This window comes from Anas platyrhynchos, chromosome 21, assembly GCF_047663525.1.
Source record: "Anas platyrhynchos isolate ZD024472 breed Pekin duck chromosome 21, IASCAAS_PekinDuck_T2T, whole genome shotgun sequence".
Taxonomy (NCBI): domain Eukaryota; kingdom Metazoa; phylum Chordata; class Aves; order Anseriformes; family Anatidae; genus Anas; species Anas platyrhynchos.
The window spans coordinates 17308331-17330942 of record NC_092607.1 but is presented as its reverse complement, the minus strand read 5'-3'; the positions used below and the strand labels follow the sequence as shown (position 1 = coordinate 17330942).

The window sequence follows — 22612 nt, the reverse complement described above, 5'->3', positions numbered from 1 at the left end:
CCCTAAATCACACCCTAAAAGTTTAACCAAAGCAGGAGCAGCTCCTGCAAGGCCCCTGAGATGATTTTTGGGCACAGTCAGGCTCTTGGCACTGGGAGGAAGCCGCCCCTGGACTCCACAGCTGTTCCCGGGGTCCTAACGAGGCACCTGCAGCTAATTGCCCCCGGGATAAGGGGGTGCCTGGGGGGCTCTCCCCTCCTTTTTGCAGCAGTGTGGTGCTGGTGCTGGATGCTGCAGCAGGAGCAGGCAGGTACGATGCTCCCTTCATCCCTTATATGATGTTTGTGGGGTTGGGGTGCTTCCCCCACCACTTCTGCTGCCTTTGTCCCTTCCCCGTGGTCCAGCTCGGTGGGGTCTGTGTCCGTGGTGCCCCGTGAAGCTGGCTGCAGGTCGCTTCTTTCCACCCCTGTGTTGGCATATTGCTCGTTAGAAGTTAACATCGGCTAAACTAATTTAAGCTCTTTCTGTACTGGATGTCTTGGGCTAAGTTGGCAGGGTACCTAATGAAGCTGAAGCTCCATTTGTTGTGCTGGAAAGCCCTAAATATCAGCGGTGTAATTGGAGCTACCTACTTTAGAAGCCATTTGGGTGTTTTTTCTTCCAAGCTGGAAGCCCGGGGAGGGTGCTGGATCCGAGGCTTGGGGGGTCTGCAGGACGTGCACCCTGCCTGGTGGGCTGGAAGGGGCTCGATTTTGGGTGCTGGAGCTGGAGGACAGCGGTGCTGAGCGTGCTGCGGGGTGGCTGAGCTCCTCGTTTTGCAGCAGGAGCACGAGGCGGTGCCGTGGCATGGTCGGGTCATTGTAGGGCTGGGATGTGATGGAGCAGGCAGGGTCCCTGCAACCTTCAGCACCTTGCTGGAGGGAGATGTGTGTGTTATCAGTGGCTGTCACCTGTTTGGGGACAGTTCTGAGCCCACACCCTGCTGCTGGATGTTTGCTCAAGGTGTTTTCTAATGGTCTGCTGCCACCTCCACCGTCAGCCTTGCTACCAAGCCCGTGTTTGGCACACATTTGGGAACTAAAACCTCTCCCACCCCGGTCACCTTGGAATTCCCCTCCAGCCAGGCGAGCTGCTGCCGTGCAGACAGAGCAGAGGGGATCAGACAGGCTGATGGGCGAATAAAAGAGCCTGGGCAAAACCAGCGCTGCAAAACCTTTGTCTGGGACTGCCCCGTTTGGGTGCTGCCGGGCTCTGATTCACCATCTGCCCCAAACCCTCCCCGCCAGGCGCTGCCGCCCAGCTGTGGCTCACCTCAACCCACGCAGCCCTTTGAGGAAGCCACCCGCTGCCTCGAAGCCCCAGAAGAGCACCGATCCCCCCCAAAAAAGCCCTGCTCAAACCCTTCCCCAGCTCTCCACCCAGCTCCGGGGTGGGATGCTGGAGCAGGGGCTTCGCCTGGAGGCGCACGGGCGCTGGCGTGGGTGCTGGAGCAGACGGAGCTGTGCGTGATGGTGCCGTGCATCCGACACATCCTGCTCCTGCTCCTCTCCCCTCGCTGCAGGACGGGGGCTGCCCACCCGGGGTGGCTCCTTCCAGGCCCCCCAGCAGCGAGCGGAGGGGCCGTGGGCAGGAGGCGAGGGGGTGGGGGGGCAGCGCAGCCTGCCCATATGCTCCCTGATGGGGAGCACTAGCAGCTCTTCCCGGGAAGCTCGCGCTGCGCCATCTGCTCTGCCTCGGTGCCTTCTTCTCGCGGAGCTTTTTTTAAGCCCCAACTTCTCCTTCCCCGGCGCTCCGTGGTGGCGGCTGCCTGCGCGCGGGCTGTCTGCGCTCTGCCATCGCCTCCCAACAGGTTGTCTGAACCCTCGGCGCCGGGCTGAAACCCAGCAGGCCTCCAAGAGCTCTATTTAAAAATAACCTGGAAAGCACTGAAGGGCTGCGGGGCATCCGGACAGCACCTTCTCTCTGGGTTCCTGCTCCCAGAGGTGGTTTGGGAGGGATGCGCGGTGCTGCAGGGTTTCCACAAACCGCAGCTAATCCCGTGTCCTCTCCCCGTGCAAAGCCATTATTTATCCCCCCCCACGCCTCGCTGCCTGTGCAGCAAGCCAAAGGCCAAACCAAATGGTTCCTCCGGGCCCATGCTGCTCGCTCACGTGCTCGCCAGATGTGGGAAGGGGAAATAAAAGCAGCAGCTGCCCTGGGCTCCTGGGGACGGCAGTGGCCACGTGTTATCTCTCTCCTGGGCTCCCTGGGAATTGCAGTGGCCAGAGCAAAGGAGCGCAACCCCCAGCTGCTCCGGGGAGGTCCCTGGGGTCTGTCCTGGCTCCTAACTGAGTTAAATCAGGGCTGGATGCAACATGTGGGTGTAGCTGCACCCGGCAGGGCTGATGGGGAAGCTTGTAGGGACGGGGACGAGAACGCGCCTGGGCTGAGACGTGCGCAGATTGACGGTGCCAAGTCACTTCAGCTATCTTTGCTGTTTGTTTATGGGAAGCTCTAAATAAAGCCGACAGCCCCAGCGGCTGCCGGGGAAGGAGGCAGGAGCTGCTGGTGCCTGTAGTGGTCCTGGCACGGCCCCGGCTGCTGCCCTTGGGTCGAGCTTGGGGTGGGAGAGCCCTCGGCTGTGATGGGTGCTGCGGTGTGGGTGGGTGCTGCTGCTCAGCTCCTGCCTGCAGAGCTCGTACCTGTCCCGGGGGGGCTGAATTATCTTCAGGACCTGCTGCGGCTCCTGCTTGGAGCTGCCAGTGTCGTGTGTGGCTGCCCAAGGTGCTGAGGACCGAGCTGGTCCCCGGGTCCCCGGCCTTGCCGAAGCACCCACGGGTGCTGGGAGAAGCTGCGGCAGGAGCAGGCTGTGGAGGACGTGTCCTTGTGCCTCCCCTGGGAGGGACTTTGTGCTGGTTGAAGCAGGGAGCTGCAGGGACACGCATCCTGGGGATGCTCACGTCCAGGCGCCCTCTTCCTTTGCTCCCTCCCTCGTCTCCATTTCCCATCGCTGCCGCTCCATCCTCAGGCTCCCATCAACTGGGCTCATCCTGCTCACCCCATTTCCCCGCTGGGGGGTCCTGGGGGGGCTGTCCCGCTGTTCCTAGGAGCCCTGCAGGGCTGGCTGCAGGCATCTCCAGGAGGGTCCCCATCCTGACCCCAATGCGCTGACCTCCACGTGGCACCTCCGGACCCCCACTCGTGCACCTGCAGCGGGTCCTGTGCGACCCCTTCGGAGCCCCCAGACCCCTCGTGCAGCCCCCAGGGGCTTTTCCCCCTCAATTCTACCCTGGGCTGCGTGTTGAGGGTGGGGGGGCTTCAGCCACCGACCCCCGATCCTGGATGAGCGCCCCTGGTTCTTCCCGTGCGCCTTGGCCAGGGGGGCTCCGGGGGGGGGTCGGATCCTTCCGTAGCCCACCTTAAGAGGGCGGCGTGCACCCGGGCTGCCCCCTGCAACTTCTCCGGGAGCCAGGCGGGGCCGGGCAGCTCGGAGCCCCCCCCTCCCCAATCCTCCACCACCGGGGCCGGCCCCAGTCCCGGTGCCAAGCAACGGAGGCGGCGCCGCGGCGGGGCAGGGGCGGAACGGGCTCGGCACGGCTCGGAGCGGCTCGGCACGGAACGGAACGGCCCGGGGGGGGTGGGGGGGGGCTCGGCCAGGTCGGTGTCCGTGGCTGGGGGGGGTTTGGATACCGGGAAGGGGGGGTACAGGGGTTGGAGGGGGGTGGGTGCTGCGTGGGCGCAAGCCGGCCGTGCGCCTGCAGCGGAGCGGGGAGGGAAAGGGGGGGGGGGGGGGCGCACGGCCATCCTTCCTCATTTTGGGGCTGCGAAGTGCAATTTCCTTCTCCATCTGCGATTCTGCATTTTAAAGGGGGAAGGAGAGAAAAAAAAAAGGAAGAAAAAAAAAAAAAGACAACGAATAAAAACCAAAACCAATCAACGAAAGCCAAGCCCCGGGGGTGCGCGCTCTGAAACCTTCTCGTGTCTGTTCCCCCCCCCTCCCAGGAAGAGCCCGGCCATGGAGCTCCTGCCCCGCCGCCCTGCCTGGCCGCTGACCTGCCTGGTGCTGCTCAGCCTGCGCCCCTGGCCAGGTAAGGTGCTGGGCCTGCTCCCTGCTGCTTTTTCCCTGCGTCCTGCCGGGTGCTGCCCGCTCCCTGCTCCCCAACCTTCCCCGCCGTGTGCCGTGCGCTCCCCGCGCCGGCTTTGACCTTTTTCTTGGGTGACCTAGAGCGTGCCGATGGCGAGCGAACTTGCGGGGAGAGCGTGGTTGCTTTTTTTTTTTTTTTCCCCTTCCTGGGAAAAAGATGCGGGGAAGAGGCATGGTGTTCCCAGCCATTTGCCAGCACCCCCCTTGCCAGCCGTGGGAGAGGCGAATCTCGGCGAGCAGCCGGCGCTGCTGCTGCTCCCAGGCCACCCCGAGCGGCACAGCAGCACGGTGGAGGTGCTGGGGAGGCTCCACGCTCATTTTCCTCCCCAGCTCATTTTCCCTGCTGCCCCCCAGGCTCCCCTCCCCATGGCTGCGTGCACCTCCTACTGCGCTCTGCCCAAGCGTTGAGCACCGGGGTGGCAGGATTGTGCCATGCCGGGCACCCCACGCCTCCCAGCCCTCCTTCCTGGGCCACCTTTGGGTGCCCCCAGGCTCCTGCTGCCTGCCTGGGGGTGTCTCTGCCCTCCCCAGGCACCGCAAGTCCCTGGGAGAAGCTCGGGGCTGCAGCAAGGGAAGGGCCAGCAGAGAAGAGCTCGTGCCGCTCCCTGGCTCTTTCTCTTCCCTCGTGCAAGTGGGAAGTTTCTTGTCCTGCCAGGAGGAAGCCCTGTGGTGGAGGCTGCTTTCAAGGATGTTTCATTTCTAGAATATTTAATTTCAGTGCTGTTTATCTCGAGCGAAACTGCTGAGGAATCGCTCTCCCGGCCCGGTGTTTTCTGCCCCTCTGGGGAGGAACGGGGCATTTTGTGCGAACCTCGTGGGGCGAGAGCAGTGCGCCGTGTTCAGGAGCGTCTCCCCAGTGGGCGTTTTGCCTGCTCCATCCAAATTTTTGCACCCCTCAGCTGGAGCCCCCTGCGAATTGCCCACCTCCAGCTGGGCTGAAACCCCTCGGTGCTGTGCGGGGGGAGCTCCCCAGGGCCTGTTGGAGACGTTTGCTGTCGGAGCTTCGCTTCGGCGGGGAGTTGAGCGCAAACTCGAACAGAAAGCAAATGCTTTCGCCACAGCGCTGCTTGTTTGCTCAATTGCCTGATCACAACTGAGGAGTGTTGGCCCTAAGCTGGAAACTCCTGGTTGCTGAAAGCCAGCGAGGCTCTGGCTGTGAGCTCCGCTCCAGTGAACCGCTGTGATTTCCTGCCACAAATGAATGGCTCAAGCGAAGCTGTCGAGCTTAATCAAATGTCGCCCCGGAGGGAGAACCCCTTTTTTCCAAGCCAGTGGTAGGAAAAAAAAAAAACCATCCTGGCCTCCCAACAGGGCAAAAGGTGCTGGGTTGCCAGCTGGTGAAGAGAGGTGGTTTGTGTGAATGGTTTTGGGTTCAGGCATGCAAATCTCTTTCCACGTGGGTTCGGTGGAGACGCTGCAGGGAGCTCTCCTGCCCCCGTGGTCAAACCCAGCCTGACCTCGAGGAGCTGGCACGGGCTCCTGCTGCTGCAGGAAGCCATCGCCGAGCAAAAGGGAAAAGAGATGAGGCTGCAGGATGCCTTTCTGTAGGGCAGAGGGGAGCGATGTGCTGGAAAACCCAACTGCAAAGCCCCCTCGTGAAACCTCCGCTGCTCCCAGCCCTTGGCTGCAGGCTCTGCTCAACGAAGGGCTTTGGGGGCGCTTCCCGGAGGCTCCGAGGAGGAGGAAATCTGTTCGGTCGCGGGGCTCTGGCTTGAGATCTGTTAAATTTCTGTTAACGCTGTAGGAGGGAAGCTCGCAAGTGGTGGCTGTGCGTGATCCGAGGCTTCCTCTGATGTCATTCTGTAAAATATAGCCCTACTACGGCGATCCGCGCGGCGCTGGGTGACTATCTCGCTCCCTTTTTCTTCCCCCAAACTGCAGCTTCCAGGCTCTTTTTATAGCCGGCACCTGTTAGTTTCCCCAGCAGCCTCCCTGCTGCAGGTGAAATTCCAGGAGGATTATTTTGGGGTGCCTCTGCCCATCCGCGCCCGGATGCCGGCGGCCAGCTGCACGGCGCCCTCCCCTCGCCATCCCCAAACTCCTTCCCCGGCGCCTTCAGAAGAAAATCTATTTTTACCAGGACTCATTCGAGCGCTCTCGCTCGAATTCAAACCCTGGCCTCTTACAATCTGTGCGCTAGCAAATACTTCAAAAAGGTGGAGTTAGAGGGGAAAAAAAATGTGTCACCGAGATGGAAAACTTTCACCGCAGCAGGAGAGCGAGGTGGTGGTGCGCTCTTGATTGAAATCAAATAAAGGACGAGGGCTCCAGCAGCCCGGGCAGCACGGTGCCTGTGCTCCTGCCCTCTCCTTGGGCCTGAAAAAAGCCCTTTGGTAATTCAGGAGTGTAGGGCAGAGCAGGTCACAAGGGCACAGAGCACCTGAACTCCCCTTGACCTTGGTGGCGAGAGGGAGAGGGCTGCGCTCCCTCCCCAGGAGGTTTGGGGTCTGGCTTGTCTGTCCTCTAAGAAAAGAGCTTTATGGGGTGGCACTGCGGGATGTGGCAGGTGGGAAGCTGGCTTTGCTGAGCTGCTGCTCGTTGTGGGGCAAAACACGGTGGGGAGAAGTAAAGGCACGGGGTGGCACGTGCCGCCAGCGGGTGCCTGCTCGGGGAGGGCTGCGCTCGGCTCTGGAACGAGGAAGGGGAGATGTGAAAGTCTGAGGTCTCGTACGTGGTGCGAGGGGAAGCTGCCCTCAGGGGGAGGGAGAGAAGGAGCCTCGGTGGAAACTTTGCATTTTTCAAGCTTGCATGTTCTGGGGTTTTCAATCAACTTCCCCTTTGTGATTTCCCATCACGAGGAGGGTGGGGGCATGGCTCCGTGGGGTGCTGCCGATGTTGGGAACTGCTTGTGCCCGGCCGGGGGACGTGGGGCAATGAGCAGGGGATGTGGGGAAGCCTGCACGGCGCCTCGAGGGGCTGCCGGGGGCTCCCAGCACCTCGTTAGGGCAGTGTGGTGTTAACACGACGTTATCATGGCTGAAGCTCATGGATAATAAATCTCCTGCGAATCCCGAATGTGGCGATCCGAGCAGAGCTGCGTGAAAAATCTCTGAATTAGCACAGTGCCTCACAGCAGAACTCACGGGGGAAAAATAGCCAAAAAGCCTCGTCTCAGCCCGATCAGAGGGGCTATTTTGGAGCCGTGAAACGTTTTATGTAACGACCAAGACCGAAAGCTGCTGGCAGCACAGAGCCCCGTGCTCCCTGGCTGCTTTTGGGTGCCGGGGCCAGCAGCAGCCCCTCGCCTCGCTGCCCAGCGAGGAGGCAAAACAGAGAAATACTCTCAGCAGCTGAGCGATGCTTGTGCCTTGACCCTGTTCTGAAACCCCTCTCAGAGACCCCAAAGCGGGGTGTTCTTCCCCCACCGCCTTCCTCCCCTCCGGGCACGACGCGTGCCTCGCCGAGAGCTCGACAGATGGAGAGAGGGAGGATGCAGAGGGAGCGCGTGGCTCCGCGCGGGCTGTGCTGGTCCCCTGGAGCTGGGCAGCTCCTGCAGCGCACGGGGCCCTCCGGGTGCCCATGGGGATGAGGATGGGGGGGGAGCCCTGCCCCGCTGCTCGGATGCTTTTAGGCAGGATCGCAGCAAGGAGGAGCGAGCAAAGCTTTTGTCACGCGGCGCAGAGGGGGCCCAGCTCCGGTCCCCGCTTCCCACAGCCACCCACGGGTGTGCCCGGCCCTTTTTGCAGCACCCCGTGCTGATGAGCCACGGGGCAACGTGGGTGTTGGTGGCCAGATGGAGCAGGAAGCAGATAGCAGAACGCATCCTGCAGCCAGGAGGCTGCCCTGGGTCTGAAAAGGGGTCATGGGTTTGTGCTGGGGGTGGTGATCCCGGTGCCTGGAGCTGCTCCGTCCCTGCTCCACTGGAGGCTTTCCAACTTCTGTGCCATGCTCAGATGCTCTCAGGAGGAGCTGCACCAGAAGTTGTGCCGCATGTTGGCCCTCTCTGGGTTCAGGGTCTCTGCTCTGGGGCTGCTCCCCCCCTCCCCAGCCACGCATCACCCCAAAATCTCAGGCTCTGCTTGCAGAAGCCCAGCCCGTTGTGCGCAGGCAGGAAATGGAGGCTCAGCCTGAAGGGCGCGCTCAGGTGTGACACAAACCTGTTTTCCACCTTTCCACGCCTGTCTTTTGGCACAAGCCTGTTTTGGCATCGCGTGCTGCTACCACGCTGGCTTTGCTGTGGCTCGGAAGGGAAATGCTGAGGCCTCAAGCTTTTGGCTGCGAGCATCGGCCCGTGCAGGGCTGCAGCGAGCTGCTGCCCTGGCCAAAAAGCCTCAAAGATGAGATCTCCATGCCTGTCTCTCCCTGTGGCTTGGCGTGGAGCTGCCCCCGAGTGGGACCGAGGTGCGTGGGGCTGTGGGGTGCGTGGGCAGCCTCACGGGAGCCCCTGCCCTGGGATTTTCTGGTTCAAGAGTTGTGGCGCAGCCGCAACCCAAACGGAGCTGAGGAGCAGGCTGGGCTGATTGCACCACAGCTCGTACAAAGTCCTTTCTGCAGTCCTGTGGCCTTCATCCGTGTGCTCCCAGTGCTGGGAGCTGCAGCAGGAGCTGCCCGCCCAGGTCTTGCAGCCTTTGCGCAGCCGTGGCACTGCTCCTGCGCCCCGCTCACCAACCCCGGGGTTACGGTGTGGTCAGCAGCACCCTTATCAGCAGGGGAATTCAGGCAGTGCTCCCACCTCCGCGCTGCTTAAAAACCTTCCCTCAGGCACTCATTGAGTTCAGGTGCAGTAAATACAGCTGTACGACAAGCATCACCAAAATTACTAGGTGGTGGAGCCGCGGGGGGCTCTGCCTGCGGTGCTGCGGCTCCCTCGCCCCATGGGGAGCGGGGACGTGGCCGGCTCCTGCTGGGCTGAGCTGTGTGTGCTGTGGTCACTGCCCGGCCGTGGGGAAGAGCAGAGCTTCTGCCCTTCCCCTGGAGCCCTCGGGGATTTTGCCCTGCTGAGGGTGCGTGCGGGAAGGGGCACGGGGTCGGCTGCGTCAGGGCGCCGTGGTGCGGAGCCGCTTGGAAGGCGACGGGTTTCCTCTGCCGGTGGCGAGGAGGAACAGCGGCTGCCTCCTGGGCTTCAGCTAACAGCTGGGCTCTGCTGGGGCGAGTCGGGGCTGGAATTTGGTGCACACGGAGATGTTCAGTGCAGAATGTGGTGGTACATCCCCAATCTGCAAGGGGAGACCGCGGCTTGGCGTTTGGCATTGCGTGCCCTTGAGTCCTCTTGGCTGATGGCAGCGAGATGCGCCAGGAGGGGGAGGCAGCGGGGCTCGGCTCGAGGTTTGGGCTGTGCAGAGCGTGAAATGCGTTCGTGCAGCTGGGCTCTGGTTGGCTCCCCAGCTGAGACCTGCAGGCACGGGCTGTGCCTGCTCCTGACCTTCTGCCTCTTGTCCTCGGGGTGCCGGTGCAGAGCTGCCCATGAGTCCTGTGCCGTGGGGACAGGCACGGAGCCTGGGCAGTGCTGCGCTGCCAGAGGTACAGGCACTGGGATGGGGGCCACGGGGCTGTTTCTGCAGTTGGAAGGGACCTGATGGAGTTTGGTTTGTCCCCAGGTGCGGATGCTCAGGCGGGTCAGGGCTTTCAGCTGCACCAGCCCCAGAAGGAGGTGTCGGTGATTGCGGGGGAGACGCTGACCCTGATCTGCACCGTGACTGAAGGTGGTCCCCCCGGCCCTGTGAAGTGGCTGAAGGGCTGGGGCAGTGGCAGTGAGACCATTTATGACCAAAAAGACCCCTCAACCTGGGGGGTGAGGGCAATGAATGGGTCCAACACAAACTTCACCATCCTCATCAAAGACGTCCGCCCCAAGGACGCCGGCACCTATTACTGTGTGAAGTTTCGCAAAGGACCCACCGGTGATGAGTTGTATCAGCGTGGCGATGGCACGGCAGTGTCGGTGCAGGGTGAGTGGGGCTCCCAGTACAGCTCCCAGCAGGAGCCAGCCCTGCCGGGTCAGCCCCCGTCCCGTCCCCTGGGCTCTGCTCTGGGGCAGGGGCTCAGGAGCCAGCCCAGGGAGAGGGTCCCGGGGCCAGGGGGGCACAGCCCGGCTGATGGACCCGCGCTTCTCCCACAGCCAGACCCTCCAACCCCACTGTGTCCGGGCCCAGTGACCGAGTGGAGCCGGGGAATGTGGCATCCTTCACCTGCAAGTCTGGGGGGTTCTTCCCCAGTGACATCAATGTGAATTGGTTCAAAGACAAGACCATGATGCAGTCTCAGCTGCGTAATGTCACCCCTGGGCCATCGAACTTCACCTACAACATGTCCAGCACCGTGACGGTGACGCTGCAGAAGGACGACATCCGCTCAGAGCTCACCTGCCAGGTGGGGCACACCACGCTGACGGCCCCGCTGACGGGGAGTTACCATCTGAGCCAGATCCTGCGAGGTGAGGGCTCGGTGGGGACCGGTGCTCACGGCCCTGGGTCTGGGACAGGACCCCCGTGGGCACGGGGCCGGGGGACACCAGTTCCAGCCACTGCTTCTCTTCCCAGTTCCCCCCAAAGTGGTCATGGAGCCTCCGGGCCCCGTGGGGCTGAACGAGACGGTGAGCTTCACCTGCGACGTGCAGGGCTTCTACCCGGGAAGCGTCACCGTCACCTGGCTGGAGAATGGGAAGGAGATGAACACGGGGAGCACTCCTCAGCCGACGGAGACCTCCAAGGGTTTGTTCAATCTGAGGAGCACGGTGTTGGTGCAAGCCGTGCTGGAGAAGAACGGCTCCGTGTTTGCCTGCCGGGTGGTGCACGAGGGCCAGGACCCCCTCAGCAGGAATGCCACGCTGTGGGTCGCCGCCTCAGGCCAGAAGGAATCCAACTCCCCCTACACAAACGGTGCGTGTGGCCCCTGAGGGCAAGGCTGCGGGATGTCACCCCCTGGGAGAGCTCAAAGTCCCACCAGAATTCGGTCCAAGGTCTTTGTGTCCTTGGGGGAGTGCTGCTGGGAACCCAAATCCTGTCCTTGGTGCTTAGAGCATCTCTGCACCGACCCCAGCTGCAGGGGCTCGTGGTGCTGCCATTGCCTCTGGGCCCATGGTGATATTTTTGACCTGTGATTCACGTTTTAGGCAGTTCGCTCTTCATCTACGTTGCGGTGGGAGTGGTCTGCACCGTGCTGGCACTGCTGGTGGTTGCAATTCTCTACCTCATCCGGGTGAAGCAGAGCAAGGGTAAGGAAAACCACGTGCCTGGCAGGGGAAGCAGCTGCCTCCAGCCCCTTCTTCTCGAGCATCGGAGCTTTGATGCTGAAATTCATGGCTGCAGCTCCTGCAGAAAGGGGAGGACAGAGCAGAACTCGCAGGGTGTTTGCAGGCTGTGGGGAAAGCTCTGCCTGGTGCAGAACCAAAAGCGCTCAGTTCTCCTTGTGCCCAAAACACCTGATGCCACCCTGCATCTCCTGCTCGGCACCAGGAAAAGTCCTGCACCAAATGAAGCCAAACTTCTGAAAAATGCAGCCGCTTGTCTCTAGGAAAATGTGCATCTGCTCTTGATTTATTATTTTTTTTGTGCGTGTGGGCTAGCATTCCTTGGGAAGTGGGGGTTACTTCGTTTCCTGAACCATTTCTTTCCTAACCTATTTCTCTTCTGGCAGGTAAAAGCTCGCCATCTGCTAGGTAAGTGCAGATCTTCTCCCCTCACTGAGTCACCCATCGCCTGCTCCATCTCTAGAGAAGAGGCAAACGGGGTGCTCGGTCGGTCTGACCCGTCTCCTTTCCCCTTCCAGGTTACATGAGCCGGAGAAGAGCAGCGGGACAACCACCCAGGTGTGTCCCTTACCTGTGGGACCCGGGGAGGGGCGAGTAGCAGATGTGGGAGCAGAGGTGGTGGTGGTGGCTCCCGCATGAAGCATCTCAGTGTCTCCACACTATGGCCAAAGAGGGAGAGGGAGGAGAAGCTGCCCTGGGGATGGATGCTGGCTTCCCAGCATCTCTTCTTCTGCCTTTGCCTCTTTTCCTTCTCCTCCTGGGAGAGGTTGGGTTGCAATGACTGGAACCAACTGCGCGGTGGCGAAGGAGGCTCTTCGTGGAGGAGTTCTGTGTGTGGTGACGTGGTTGTGTGCGATGTCGTGATCAGCAGCAATCTGTCCGTCCCAGCCAGCCTGTGCTGGCTCCCGTGTGGGCAGCGTGCAGCTGGTGTCATTAGAAGGGTTGGGGGCTGCTGCGTGAGGCCCTGACCAGGATGGTGGTGACGGGGATGGCAGCAGCAGAGGACCCCCTGGGAGATGTCCCTGCAGGCCTGGTGGTGGCTCTTGGCACCTGCTGGCTCTGAGCCATGTCAGTGGCCACTGGTTTGAAGGCATGGGATGAAAACGTTGCTGCAGGGTTGTCCCAGCTGGCTGCTGGCATAGCTCCTGCTGCTTGAGTAGGGGCTGAGCTGTCCCGGGGCAAGCAGCAGTGGGGTGGGCACAGGGGAATCCTCGCTTGTGCCCTCAGAAGAAAACCTTTTGGTATCTCGCGCAGGACTCCGACCCCAACAACATGACCTACGCTGACCTGAACTTCACCAAAGAGAAGAAGAACGTCCAGCGGGTCATCGAGGTGAGCCAGCAGTCGGAGTACGCCTGCATCCAGGGCAGCCAGGCGCCCGCCAGCAACGACAACCTCACCTATGCAGACCTGGACATGGTGCACCTCAGCAAGGCGCCCCGGCGGCCCGCCCCGTGCCCCGAGGAGACCACCTCCGAGTACGCCAGCGTCCAGATCCAGCGGCAGTGAGCGGGGCTGCACCGGCTGGGGCTCGCGGGGTCCAGGTCCTCCCCAGGGGGAGGATTTTTCGGCAGCACCGACTGCTATGGTACCTGCGGTTTGGGATGGAAGCGCAGCCTTTGGCACCGCGGCCGCTCCTGGGGGCTGACTTCTGTCCGCAGAGACTTGGTTTTTGGGGCAGCGTTGGGGACTCCTTGCCTGTGGGACTCTCCCTTGGCCGAGAGGGCCCCTGAGCTGTGGTGTGTTGGGTTTGCTTACAAAACCCAAGGATTCATCGCTGGAAAGCACTGCAGCTCGTCTGGCTGGGCTTAGGGGGGGGACCAGGACAGTGCCTCCGAGCCAGATGCTGTGGGGATGCTGCTGCCACAGCTTCCCGCAGCTGGGGGGGCCCCTGCTCTGCCTTTGGGGGCTCTACTGCCTGGAAAAACTCTGGCTTTAAAGGAAGGACGTGAGCGTCCGCCTCTCTCTTCCCAAGTGTCTCTTTTGCGGGCTCTCACGCCGCGGCCCCTGAGGCTGGGGAGGTGTGCGAGGCGAGCTGGGGCTGTGCTGGCTTTCCCATATCGTGCTGCCCGGGGCACTGCAGCTCCTCAGCACCAAGCATCTTCCTCCTCCTCCTCTTCCTTGGCCTTGCCCTGCTCCAGGACCGAGCCGTGCTCCCTCTGCAGCCACGCAGCCCCAGCCGGGCCTGGAGGCCGCAGCAAGGCCCCGCTCCCCCTCCCTGGTTACAGCTCCCCCCCCCAGGCACTGTTTAACATGTTTTGACTGTTCGACATGTAACTCTTAATTTTTCGAGCTTCAAACCCAATGTTTCTTGTGTCGTACGTGGGTGTACTGCCGTGTTATGTAGCACTAGAATAAGATGTGCAAAAATTAAGGACGAGGCCTACGTAAAAAAAAACAAACCCTAAACCCTGTAGAGCTTCAGCGTCTCACATGCCCACTTCCACCACCCCCAGGCTTGGCTGGGGGGCCAGGCCAGCTCCCTGCAGCCAGGGGCAGGGGGGACACACGTATTTTTGTGTCCCCCACACCCCAGGACATGGTGTGGGGACACCCCCCCCATGGTGCCCGCGTGAGGCATCGGGGAGCCTCGCCGCTGCTTCGGGATCTGTGTGACCGCTTGTACTGACCACGACTTGTTTCTCTTTTTCTTTTTGCTTGCGAGATATTTTTATAATAAAAGTGAAAAGTCCTGCGCTGGCCCTGCGTAGCAGCAGGTCTCTGTGCTTGGGGGGGTCACCGTGTCACCTCCGGGGGGGGTACGTGGTGGGCTGGGGGTCACAGTGGGCCTGCCATGAGGGGCAAGGCCTCATCCAGCACCATGAGGAGAGGAGCTTGGGGTCAGGGTGCTTGGTGTTAGGGCCCTGGGCACTGTGAGGAGGGGGCAGCTCTGCATGTGGCCCCCCGATGTCTTTAGGTGCTCTGCAGCCCCAGGAGGGGACATGGGGTGGTTCTGTGCTGGGGACGAGCTTCTGCCATGGGGCCTCTCCCCCCCAACCCAAGAGTTTGGGGCTTGGCTGGGGCTGGTGGTGTCCTGCTTGGAACAGGGGCTGAGATGTTCAAAAGGCTGTTTGCTGCCTGGCTTTGGCTTTCCTGGCACGGAGCTGCTGCCAGCAGGGTCATGCTGTCCTGGAAGCACAAGCAGCAAAGGGAAGGCTTCACAGGCAGGAGCAGCAGCAGTGGGGTTTGGGGGCACCCATGGTGTGCTATGGTGTGTGGAGTACATCAGGTGCTGCCTGCAGGCACTCGTGGCCCCCCTGGCCCTGTTTTGGGGTACACGATCACCTCGTGCTAAGGGCTGGATCCATGTGGAGGAAGCAGAGGCTCGGCACCGGGCACGACTTCGTTGGCATCTGCCTTTTATTGGCTGCGGGGGGAGCAGGGGGCCGGGGAAGCAGGACTGACCCCTGCGAGCAAACCTCGAGGGTGTTCTCAGGACGGGGAAGGTGACGGGGCTGGGTGGGTGCTGGGATGAGGGGACACAACGAGCAGCTCCAGGAGGGGATGGGGTGCTCGGCCAAGCACAGCAGCCTGCCCCCATGGCAGGGATATGGTGTGAGCCCTCCCCAGCTGCCTCTCCCCATGGATGTCTGCAGCCCCCATGGGACCTGCTGGTTGTATGGCCATATCCCAGCCTATAGGGCCTGATCCTGCTCCGGCTCATCCTTCTCAGCCCTCAGGAGCTGTTGTACCATACGTCAGCTGTGATGGTTTCCAGACCCTGCTGTGCTTCTGCAGCCACAGGAGGGCAGGGGATGCGTCCCCAGTGGGGTTGCCCCCATGTTATGGGGAGCACGGGGGCTGCACCACCAGCAGCCGGAGGAGTGACAACATCCCCTGGGTGCACGGGGTCCTGGAGGAGAGGACAGAGGAGCTGGAGAGGAACAAATGGGGACGGAGACAGGGCCGCCTCCATCGGGTGTACTGGGCTGGGGCTGGGGGTGGCAGATCCCAGCCCGTGCCCCGTGGTGGGGACGAGGTGGGGACGATGCCAGCCGTGCCGGGCTGGGCAGGGGACAGGGGTTGGGGGGTGATGGCATCATCTGGGCTGTAGGCGTGGGGCCCCGCGGGGTCTCCTGTCCCATGCTGGGCTCTATAGGTCTAAGACCTCCGCTGAGTAGGCACTGGGGTCCTCGTCCGACCGCGTGGTCACCTTGAACTGCCGCCGCAGGAAGCCCCCGTAGCGCTTCTGATTGTCCCACTTCAGCTTGGGCCGGATCCGGCGCATGAAGCCGCCGTAGCGCTTGTGCAGCTCCGCCAGCTCCTGCCCCTCGGCCCCCGGCCCTGCGGACTCCTCGCTGCCCACGTCCCCCGGCCCCGGGTAGTCCTCGGGGGCCGCCCGCTCCCCCGGTTTGCGGCTGAAGCCCCCGAACTTCTTGCTGAGGCCGCCCTTGCTGTGGGCGTTCTCGCGCAGCAGGGCCAGCAGCTTCCCCTTGGCCAGCTTCTTCATGAAGCCCCCGTAGCGCTTGGCCGGTGCCAGCGGCAGCTCCCCGGGGCTGAGCTCCTGCTCCGGCTCTGCCTCGTCCTCTGCCTCCGCAGGGGACGGGTCTGTCCCTTCGGCCAGGGCCACCAGCGGGGCCAGCAGCGCCAGCGCCTTCCTGCAGGTCTCCCACTCGGCACCAGGCGGCGAGGAGCCCTGGCACTCCCGCAGGCACATCTGCAAGACACGGCGCCCGCTGGCATCACCCAGCGCTCGGGGCCAAAGCTTGTGCACCCCCAGCACCCTTGGGTGCCTGCAACCACCCATACGAGCCCCCAGCTTGACCACGCACCATCACCGTGCGACGTCCCTGAGCGTGTCCAGCAACCCCCCGACCCTTGGTATTTTCCCTCCCTGCTAAATTCGGGGGGCTGCTCGGGACCAGCACTCACCAGGGGCCGCACGCTGCTCTCGCTGCCCCGTCCCTGGCCGGCGCACAGGGAGCACTGGGTCACGCAGTCGGCGGAGGCTGCCGCAGCCAGGAAGAGGCAGAGCACCAGCACCAGCGCCCTCCGTGCCATCCTGCCCCGCAGCTGCTGCCTGGGGAGGACGAGACAGCACAGGGACCGTCACCTCCCCGTGGCCAGCACCCAAAACCCTCACCCCACCGTGCCCGGAGCCCCTGGTCACCCCATAGTATGGAGCGAGCCACCTGCTGCTTCCACCCGCTCCTGGGGACGTGTGCCCTCACCACTCACCTCTGGGAGCTGCTCCTGGGCACCAGGGGGGACAGGAGTGACCCATGGGGACACCGCAGGACGCCGGGACGCTGCACTGCCTGCAGCCTGGCCCTTTGCACAAGCCTCGAGGACCCGAGTCCCACCCCGAGCCCCCCATCACCTCTCGTGCGTTGTCTGTGAGGACGGTCCCTTTTCCTTTTAGCGTCACATTGCTCTGCAACACCGCGAGCGTGCGTTTGCGCGGCGTGGAGGGGATGAATCAGCGCCGCTCCCCTTGGCCTTGGGGATGAACAACGCCCAGCCGCGGAGCCGCCAGCAGAAGGGGCTGGGGGAGCCGTGGGCAGAATTGGGAGCTGGGTTGTCCTCTGGCAGTACGGCCTCACCCCGCTGCTCCAACCCACGCTGCTTCTGCGTGGGGAGTACAACGCGAGGGAGGGAGGGAGGGGAAAAAGCTGATTTGGGGATGGAGCCTACCTGCCAGCCGTGATTGCCATCCACCAGCCTACCGAGAGCCCTGCTGGGGTGTCTCACCTCCGGGGATGTGGCCAGGAGGGCTGGGTGCTCCGTGCCATGGCTCGGAGAGGGGCCCGGTGCCACCCCTGAACCCCCCGGAGATGCTGGAGGGGCTGGTGGTTGGCAGCAGTGGCAGCAGCTGGGAACGGTGGTGACTTTGGGCCCTCAATGGCCCTGGGAGGGAGAGCTGAACCCAAAGGGGCGCGTTGGCAGCAAGCACCCTCCTGCCTCCGTGGCTGCTTTTATCTGGGGTGGAAAGGCATGACCCAGAGGGATCTGTATCACGTTAATGACGCATGTCAGAGACTATTGTATTCTCCGGCAGCGCCCGCTAATGTACTGTAATTGGCACTGATGAAGAAATGTTAATGCCACGGTATTAATTCACGCTAAATTAAATTTTAATTTGAATTATCTGCACCATCCTGTGTCAAGCGAGCTGCATTCCTCGGCTGCGCCCACCGCACGCCGGCTCCGCCACCACTCGCCCCGGCAGAGCGGTGGGCACGGGGCTGGCGGCCCCCCAAGGTGGGCACGGGCACGGAGAGGGGCACAACGGGATGGGCTGCCCTGCCCCACACCGCCGAGACCCCACAGGGTGTCCCTTATCACCTCCCTGCCACCGAGACGGGGCTGAGAGAGGAGTCCCCAGCCACCGAGGTAAGCGCGAGCCGCGGTACCGGGGGAAACGAAGCTCACTAATTGCATCCGTCGGCTGCACGGCAGCGCTGCTGCTGGGATCCTCGCTGGCATCCCCTGAGCAGCCCGGGGAATTCGCCCCACACCTGTCTGGAAGCAGGGAAGAAGCTGCAGCCCCCCAGCACCGCTGCGAACCTACCTTGTCCCCGCACTGCCACCAAGGTCCCCACGGCGCTCTGCCATGCTCCTGCTGCGGGAGGGAGGAGAGACGGGCAGGGCTGGGGCAGGGGAACGGGGGGAAAAAACGCAGAGCTGAAGGCAAAAGTGAAAAGAAGGAGCACGCAAAGGGCAGAGGCAAAGGGAGGATGGAGAGCAGCGGGGTTAGAGCGTGACACTGCGGCACCTGGGGGCACCCCGAGGTTGGGGATCTCTGCTCGGGCTCGTGTCCCGGGGCCACGTCCCGTCCACACGATCTCAGCCACCTCTAGAAGTGCCCCTGCTGGCTCCGGGTTCCTGCATCCACCCTCAGCACACCCGAGCTGTGTCCTGTGTGCCCCGCAGGGCCCCTCCATCCCTGCCCCTTTTTCTGCTCAGGGTTTTGATGCCCACCTGGGCTTTGCTCGTGCGGAAAAGCCCCGAGAGCATCCTTGTACCACGGGGCTGGGTTAGGATCTCGGCTGTACCGGCACCGGAGGGATGGGGAACAGGCACCAGGCAGGCAGCAGGTGACAGAGACCGGCAGCACGGCCAGGGGGAGGCTTTGCTCCCTGCCACCACCCCCGTAACCGTGAGCATTTCTAGCGCAGAGACATCCCCAGCCCTCACGCAGCTCCTCAGGCACGCTCCGTGCACCCAGGCTTGCAGCTTTCTCCTCCTGGGGAAGTCTAACCCGGCCAGCTTGGGACCCTACAGGTGTGTGGTGGAGAGGCAGAACCACCTTCCAGCAGCTCCCTGCCTCTCCGTTTTAAAAATCACCCGACGACAAGTTCAGGCCAACGTTTCTCCAAAAAAAAACCCAATGACTTTTGGACCAGAATCGTGGCAAAACCCAGCAACGCCGCGGCGCAGCGGGGTCTGGCCGAGGGCGCACAGCCAGAGGCACCCTGAGGGCATTTCCCCAGCTGTCCTCAGCTCTGTCCCAGGCTGCGAGCTCTCCACGTGGGCAGGTGGCTGCAGCACCAGCATGGAAACGAGCCCCAGGGAGGTGAGGGATGAGCGGAGCACCTGCGCCGAGGAGCCCCGGCCACGCTTCCGAGCCCCAATAACGCAAGGAGCGCAAGGTGCTCCCGGCACAGCAGCTCGGGAGATGGTTTTTAAACACCCTGAGTCACGCTCCTGCAAGCAGAAGCGGTGCCCAGCTGCAGCGAGGGGACGATGGTGAGGGAAGGGGAGCGAGGCGGCGACCCAAACCCCAAATCCGCGGCCGTGCGCCCTGGCCCTACCTGCTGGCGCTGCCCGTCCCGCCGAGCTCTCCCCCTTGGCCAAACCCTGCGGAGCTGGGGGGCACGCGGAGCCCCTCGCCCGGGGCTTTCTGGAAGCTCTCCCTCGTCAAGCTGAGCCGGGCATCGGCGGCGAGGCTGGGCTGGAGGCCGTGGAGCTCCCGGGTGCCCGCTGGACTCGCCGCCCCGTCGGCTCCCAAGCCCGCTTTTATGGCCACCGAGTCTCCTCCTGCTGCGGGGCCCGGCTCCGCTCAGCGCCGCGGAGCCAATCGGGGTGAGGGAAGCTGTGAATAATCAGCCCCGCAGCATCCCCGCCACCTCCCGAGCAGGCTCTCCCGCCTCGCCACGGCCTCGCCAAGAGCCCTGGGGACCGGCTGCGAGCCCCCCAGCCGGCACCAAAACCCCTGCATCCCCCCTGGGACTTCCAACGGGGTGGGAACGTGGGTCCCCAGCACGGTGGGCGGCAGGCGGGGGTCTCTGAGCTGCATGGGTGTGAACCTCGCCAGGGTGTTCATGCGAACCGTGCCCGAGATGCAGGGCAGCTCGGGGAGCCCCCGGTGCTGCACCCCGTTATGGGGGCTCCGGAGAAGCCCCGAACTCGTGGTGGTGCCGGGGAGAGGACGGAGCCCACCCGAAGGCACCGGGGAGGGCGAGGGGGTGGGTTTGCGCCCCCAGAGAGGCCGAGGAGCCGCTTGGGGCTGGCTCCCCCCACCCAGCCTGGCTGCAATCAGGCAGCAAAGACCTCGCAGAGACCCCCCCACACACCGCTGACCCCCCGTCTTCCCCCACCGCCCTCCCCTCGCGCCCTCCTCCTCCCGGGAACAAACCCAAAATGCCGAGCCTGAAGGGGCTGAGGGGGCAGGTGAAGGCAAGGCAGAGCCCCCCTGCACCCCCTGCTTGGCTCTGCCCCCCTGCCACCCATTTCCAAGCCCAGTTTGGGGCTGGGCAGCACTGGGACACCCCATAAAGCCGTGCCAAACCGTGCCCCACATCCTGACGCCCCCCAACATCCCCCCCCCTTGCCGGGGCCCGGCTGCCCCATCCCCAGCAGCTCCAGCCTTGAAGATGGAGCTATTTTTATCGGTGCTCAAGAGGGATGTTTCCCAGCAACCCGACTTTTCTCCCCAGCTTCAGCACCAGCTGCCGGACCCGGTGCCTGTGCTCAGCCCTCCCGGTGCCGGTGAGGGGCGCGGGGGGGCCGTCGGCACGGCTGGGACCCTCCGGAGCTGGGCAATGAGGCACCGGTTGCCCACGGTCCCATGGCACCAGTGCCGCCTTCTTCACTGGCCTCCTCGTTTGGGGCACCCGTGGAGATTTTATGGGGTGGGGTTTGGGGCAGCCAAGCCGGGGGTGAACCCATGTGGGGGGACCGAGGGAGCAGGGAAAAGGGGGGGGGAAGCAAGGATGGAGCACCCTGGGGCTGGTGGAGAGGACTGGAGGGGACTGGGGGACACTGGGGGAGACTGGAGGGGACTGGAGGGGACTGGAGGGGATGTCCCGTGTGGGATCCATGCTGGGAGATGGCAGCAGAACATCGGGGAGTGGGGGGGGTCCCCAGAGGGAACGAGCAGAGGCTGCTTCGCCCTCCTCCATCCCCGGCGCTCCCGCTGGCACGGCAGGAGAGAACAAAGCGGAGAACAAAAAAAAAAAGCAGCTGCAAACCCACAGCCGGCACCCTCAGCCCTGCTGAGGTTTACCCCGTGCTGCCGGAGCCCTGCGGGAAGCACGAGGCTTTTCTCACCCCAAAACCACCCCGTCTCTCAGCTCGCCCTCCCAAAATCGCCGAGCGCGGCGCCAAAACCCCCTGGTTTCGCCCCGCTGCCGCTCGCTCGGAGCCCCTCTGGGTTGGTGGCTGCTTGGGGAGCGGGGAAGGGGAACGGTGCGGGGCTGCACCCCAAAATTTGAGCTGCCCCAGACCTCATCACATGCTGGGACCCAAAAGGGCTCAAAGCCAGCACCAAAAACAGCCCCGCAGCAACGTGAGCCCAGCGCAGGACCCCGGCACCTATTGCTCAGCACCACACCACGACCCCAAAGGGCACCAGCCCCCCACCAAACCCCGGTGTCTGCCGAGCCCCAGGAGGGGAACGGAGCCGCCCTGACCCCAAAAACGCCCCCGTTTGGCACCAGGGTGCAGCCACCTCGCCGCGGGGTAATTGCACCGCGGGGACAGGATTTTGGGGAGCCCCCGAGCACGGGGACGGGATGGGGGTAACGAGGTCGGATTTCTCCCAAATCCAAGCTGCAAAAAGGCCGGGTCCCAGGGCTGATCCCAACCCCGGGTGGGCGCGGGGGTGCCGGGGTCCTTTTGGGAAAGGCGCTGCCAGCGAGCCCACCCACCAGCGCCTTTAATTAACCACCAGCGCCTTTAATTAACCACCAGCGCCTTTAATTAACGCTCATCTCGTCGCTTCCTAACGGGGGAACCGAGCCTCTGAGTCACGCTGACGTTGCCCTGGGATGGTAACGAAGCGGCTGGGTGAGGGATGTGCCGCAACGGGGAACTTTTCCCAACTCCTGCCCTAAAAAGCGGCTTCGCGGGGGGGGACGGGGATGGGGACGGGGACGGGTGTGCGCAGCGATGCTCATGGCACGTGGGAGAGAGATAACAGAGATAATAGATAGCGATAGCTGATAACAGATAGCGATAGCTGATAACGTCAGCCAGCCCCTGTAGGCACCGGGGGGCTCCGCCACCCCCCGACCCCAATCTCTGGGGGTCCTCTGAGCCCCCCGGCAGCAGCGGGTGCCGGTGGTGGGGAGGTTGATGGCAGCTTTGGGATCATGGGGGAGGTGATAGCCCAAATTTGGGACCAGTCGGCAGTGGTGGAGGTGATGTCCTAATTTTGGGACCGGTTGGCAGCGGTGATGTCCCAAATTTGGGGATGGAGTGGGGCAGGGAGTTTGGGGCAGGGTCTTGGTGAGCTTCGTGCCCCGTGCATGGGGCTGGAATGGGAACGGGACTGGGATCGGGACCGGGACCAGTACAGGGACTGGGACTGGGACAGGGACCGGGATTGGGACCAGGACCTGGCCCCGCCCCCCTCGGCCCGGCCCCGCCCACTCCGCCCAGGCCCCGCCCACCCCACGCTGGCCCCGCCCACCCCCACCCCTGGCCCCGCCCACCTCACACTGGCCCCGCCCACCCCGGTGCCCGGCCCCGCCCCTCCCGGCTGCACGTCACCGGGCTCAGCCCCTCCCCTCCCCTAAACCCCGCCCCCTTCCCCCTAAACCCCGCCCCTTTACCCTTAAACCCCGCCCCCTCACCCTAAACCCCGCCCCTTTACTCTAAAACCCCGCCCCCTCCCTCTAAACCCCGCCCCTTTAGCCTCAAACCCCGCCCCCTCCTCAAACCCCGCCCCTCCCGCTCTGTTTACACCAGCCCGGCCCATACCAACCCACCGCGCGGGAGGGGGGGGATTAGATCCCACAACCAATCCCACCCCCCCACACCCCATTACCCCCAACCCCCTCCACCCCACCTCCCTCCCCTTAACCCCATTCAACCTCCCCACCTCCCCCATCCCCTCCCAGTCCCTCCGGCGACCTTATTCCCCCCTCCCCATTTTCCCCCCACCCCCCCGCGCCTATCCGCAATGGTTCGCCCCG

The 22612-nt window shown here is 63.5% G+C and overlaps 2 protein-coding genes across 6 annotated transcripts; one reads left to right on the top strand and one right to left on the bottom strand.

The window, feature by feature from the left end:
- Positions 1-194: 194 nt before the first annotated feature.
- On the top strand, positions 195-13952 carry LOC101800841 (tyrosine-protein phosphatase non-receptor type substrate 1). Of its 2 annotated transcripts, none has more exons than XM_027473266.3 (9): positions 195-250; positions 3922-4007; positions 9601-9951; positions 10122-10436; positions 10543-10881; positions 11115-11216; positions 11639-11660; positions 11771-11810; positions 12507-13952. In XM_027473266.3, the coding sequence occupies exons 2-9, from the start codon at positions 3935-3937 to the stop codon at positions 12759-12761; spliced, it is 1497 nt and encodes a 498-aa protein (XP_027329067.3). In that variant the 5' UTR covers positions 195-250; positions 3922-3934; the 3' UTR covers positions 12762-13952. The 2 variants fall into 2 exon arrangements, with proteins under 2 accessions (XP_027329067.3, XP_071882782.1); XM_072026681.1 differs by lacking the exon at positions 195-250 and adding an exon at positions 3428-3576.
- A 642-nt stretch (positions 13953-14594) lies between these two features.
- Positions 14595-19717, bottom strand: PDYN (prodynorphin). 4 transcript variants are annotated; one of them, XM_072026684.1, is made up of 4 exons: positions 19007-19717; positions 17764-17842; positions 16125-16272; positions 14595-15909 (listed from the first exon to the last, which is right to left on the bottom strand). In XM_072026684.1, the coding sequence occupies exons 2-4, from the start codon at positions 17805-17807 to the stop codon at positions 15346-15348; spliced, it is 756 nt and encodes a 251-aa protein (XP_071882785.1). In that variant the 5' UTR covers positions 17808-17842; positions 19007-19717; the 3' UTR covers positions 14595-15345. The 4 variants fall into 4 exon arrangements, with proteins under 4 accessions (XP_071882785.1, XP_071882786.1, XP_038022373.2 ...); XM_072026685.1 differs by having other exon boundaries at positions 17764-17814; XM_038166445.2 differs by lacking the exon at positions 17764-17842 and having other exon boundaries at positions 19007-19712.
- Between the last annotated feature and the right edge of the window lie 2895 nt (positions 19718-22612).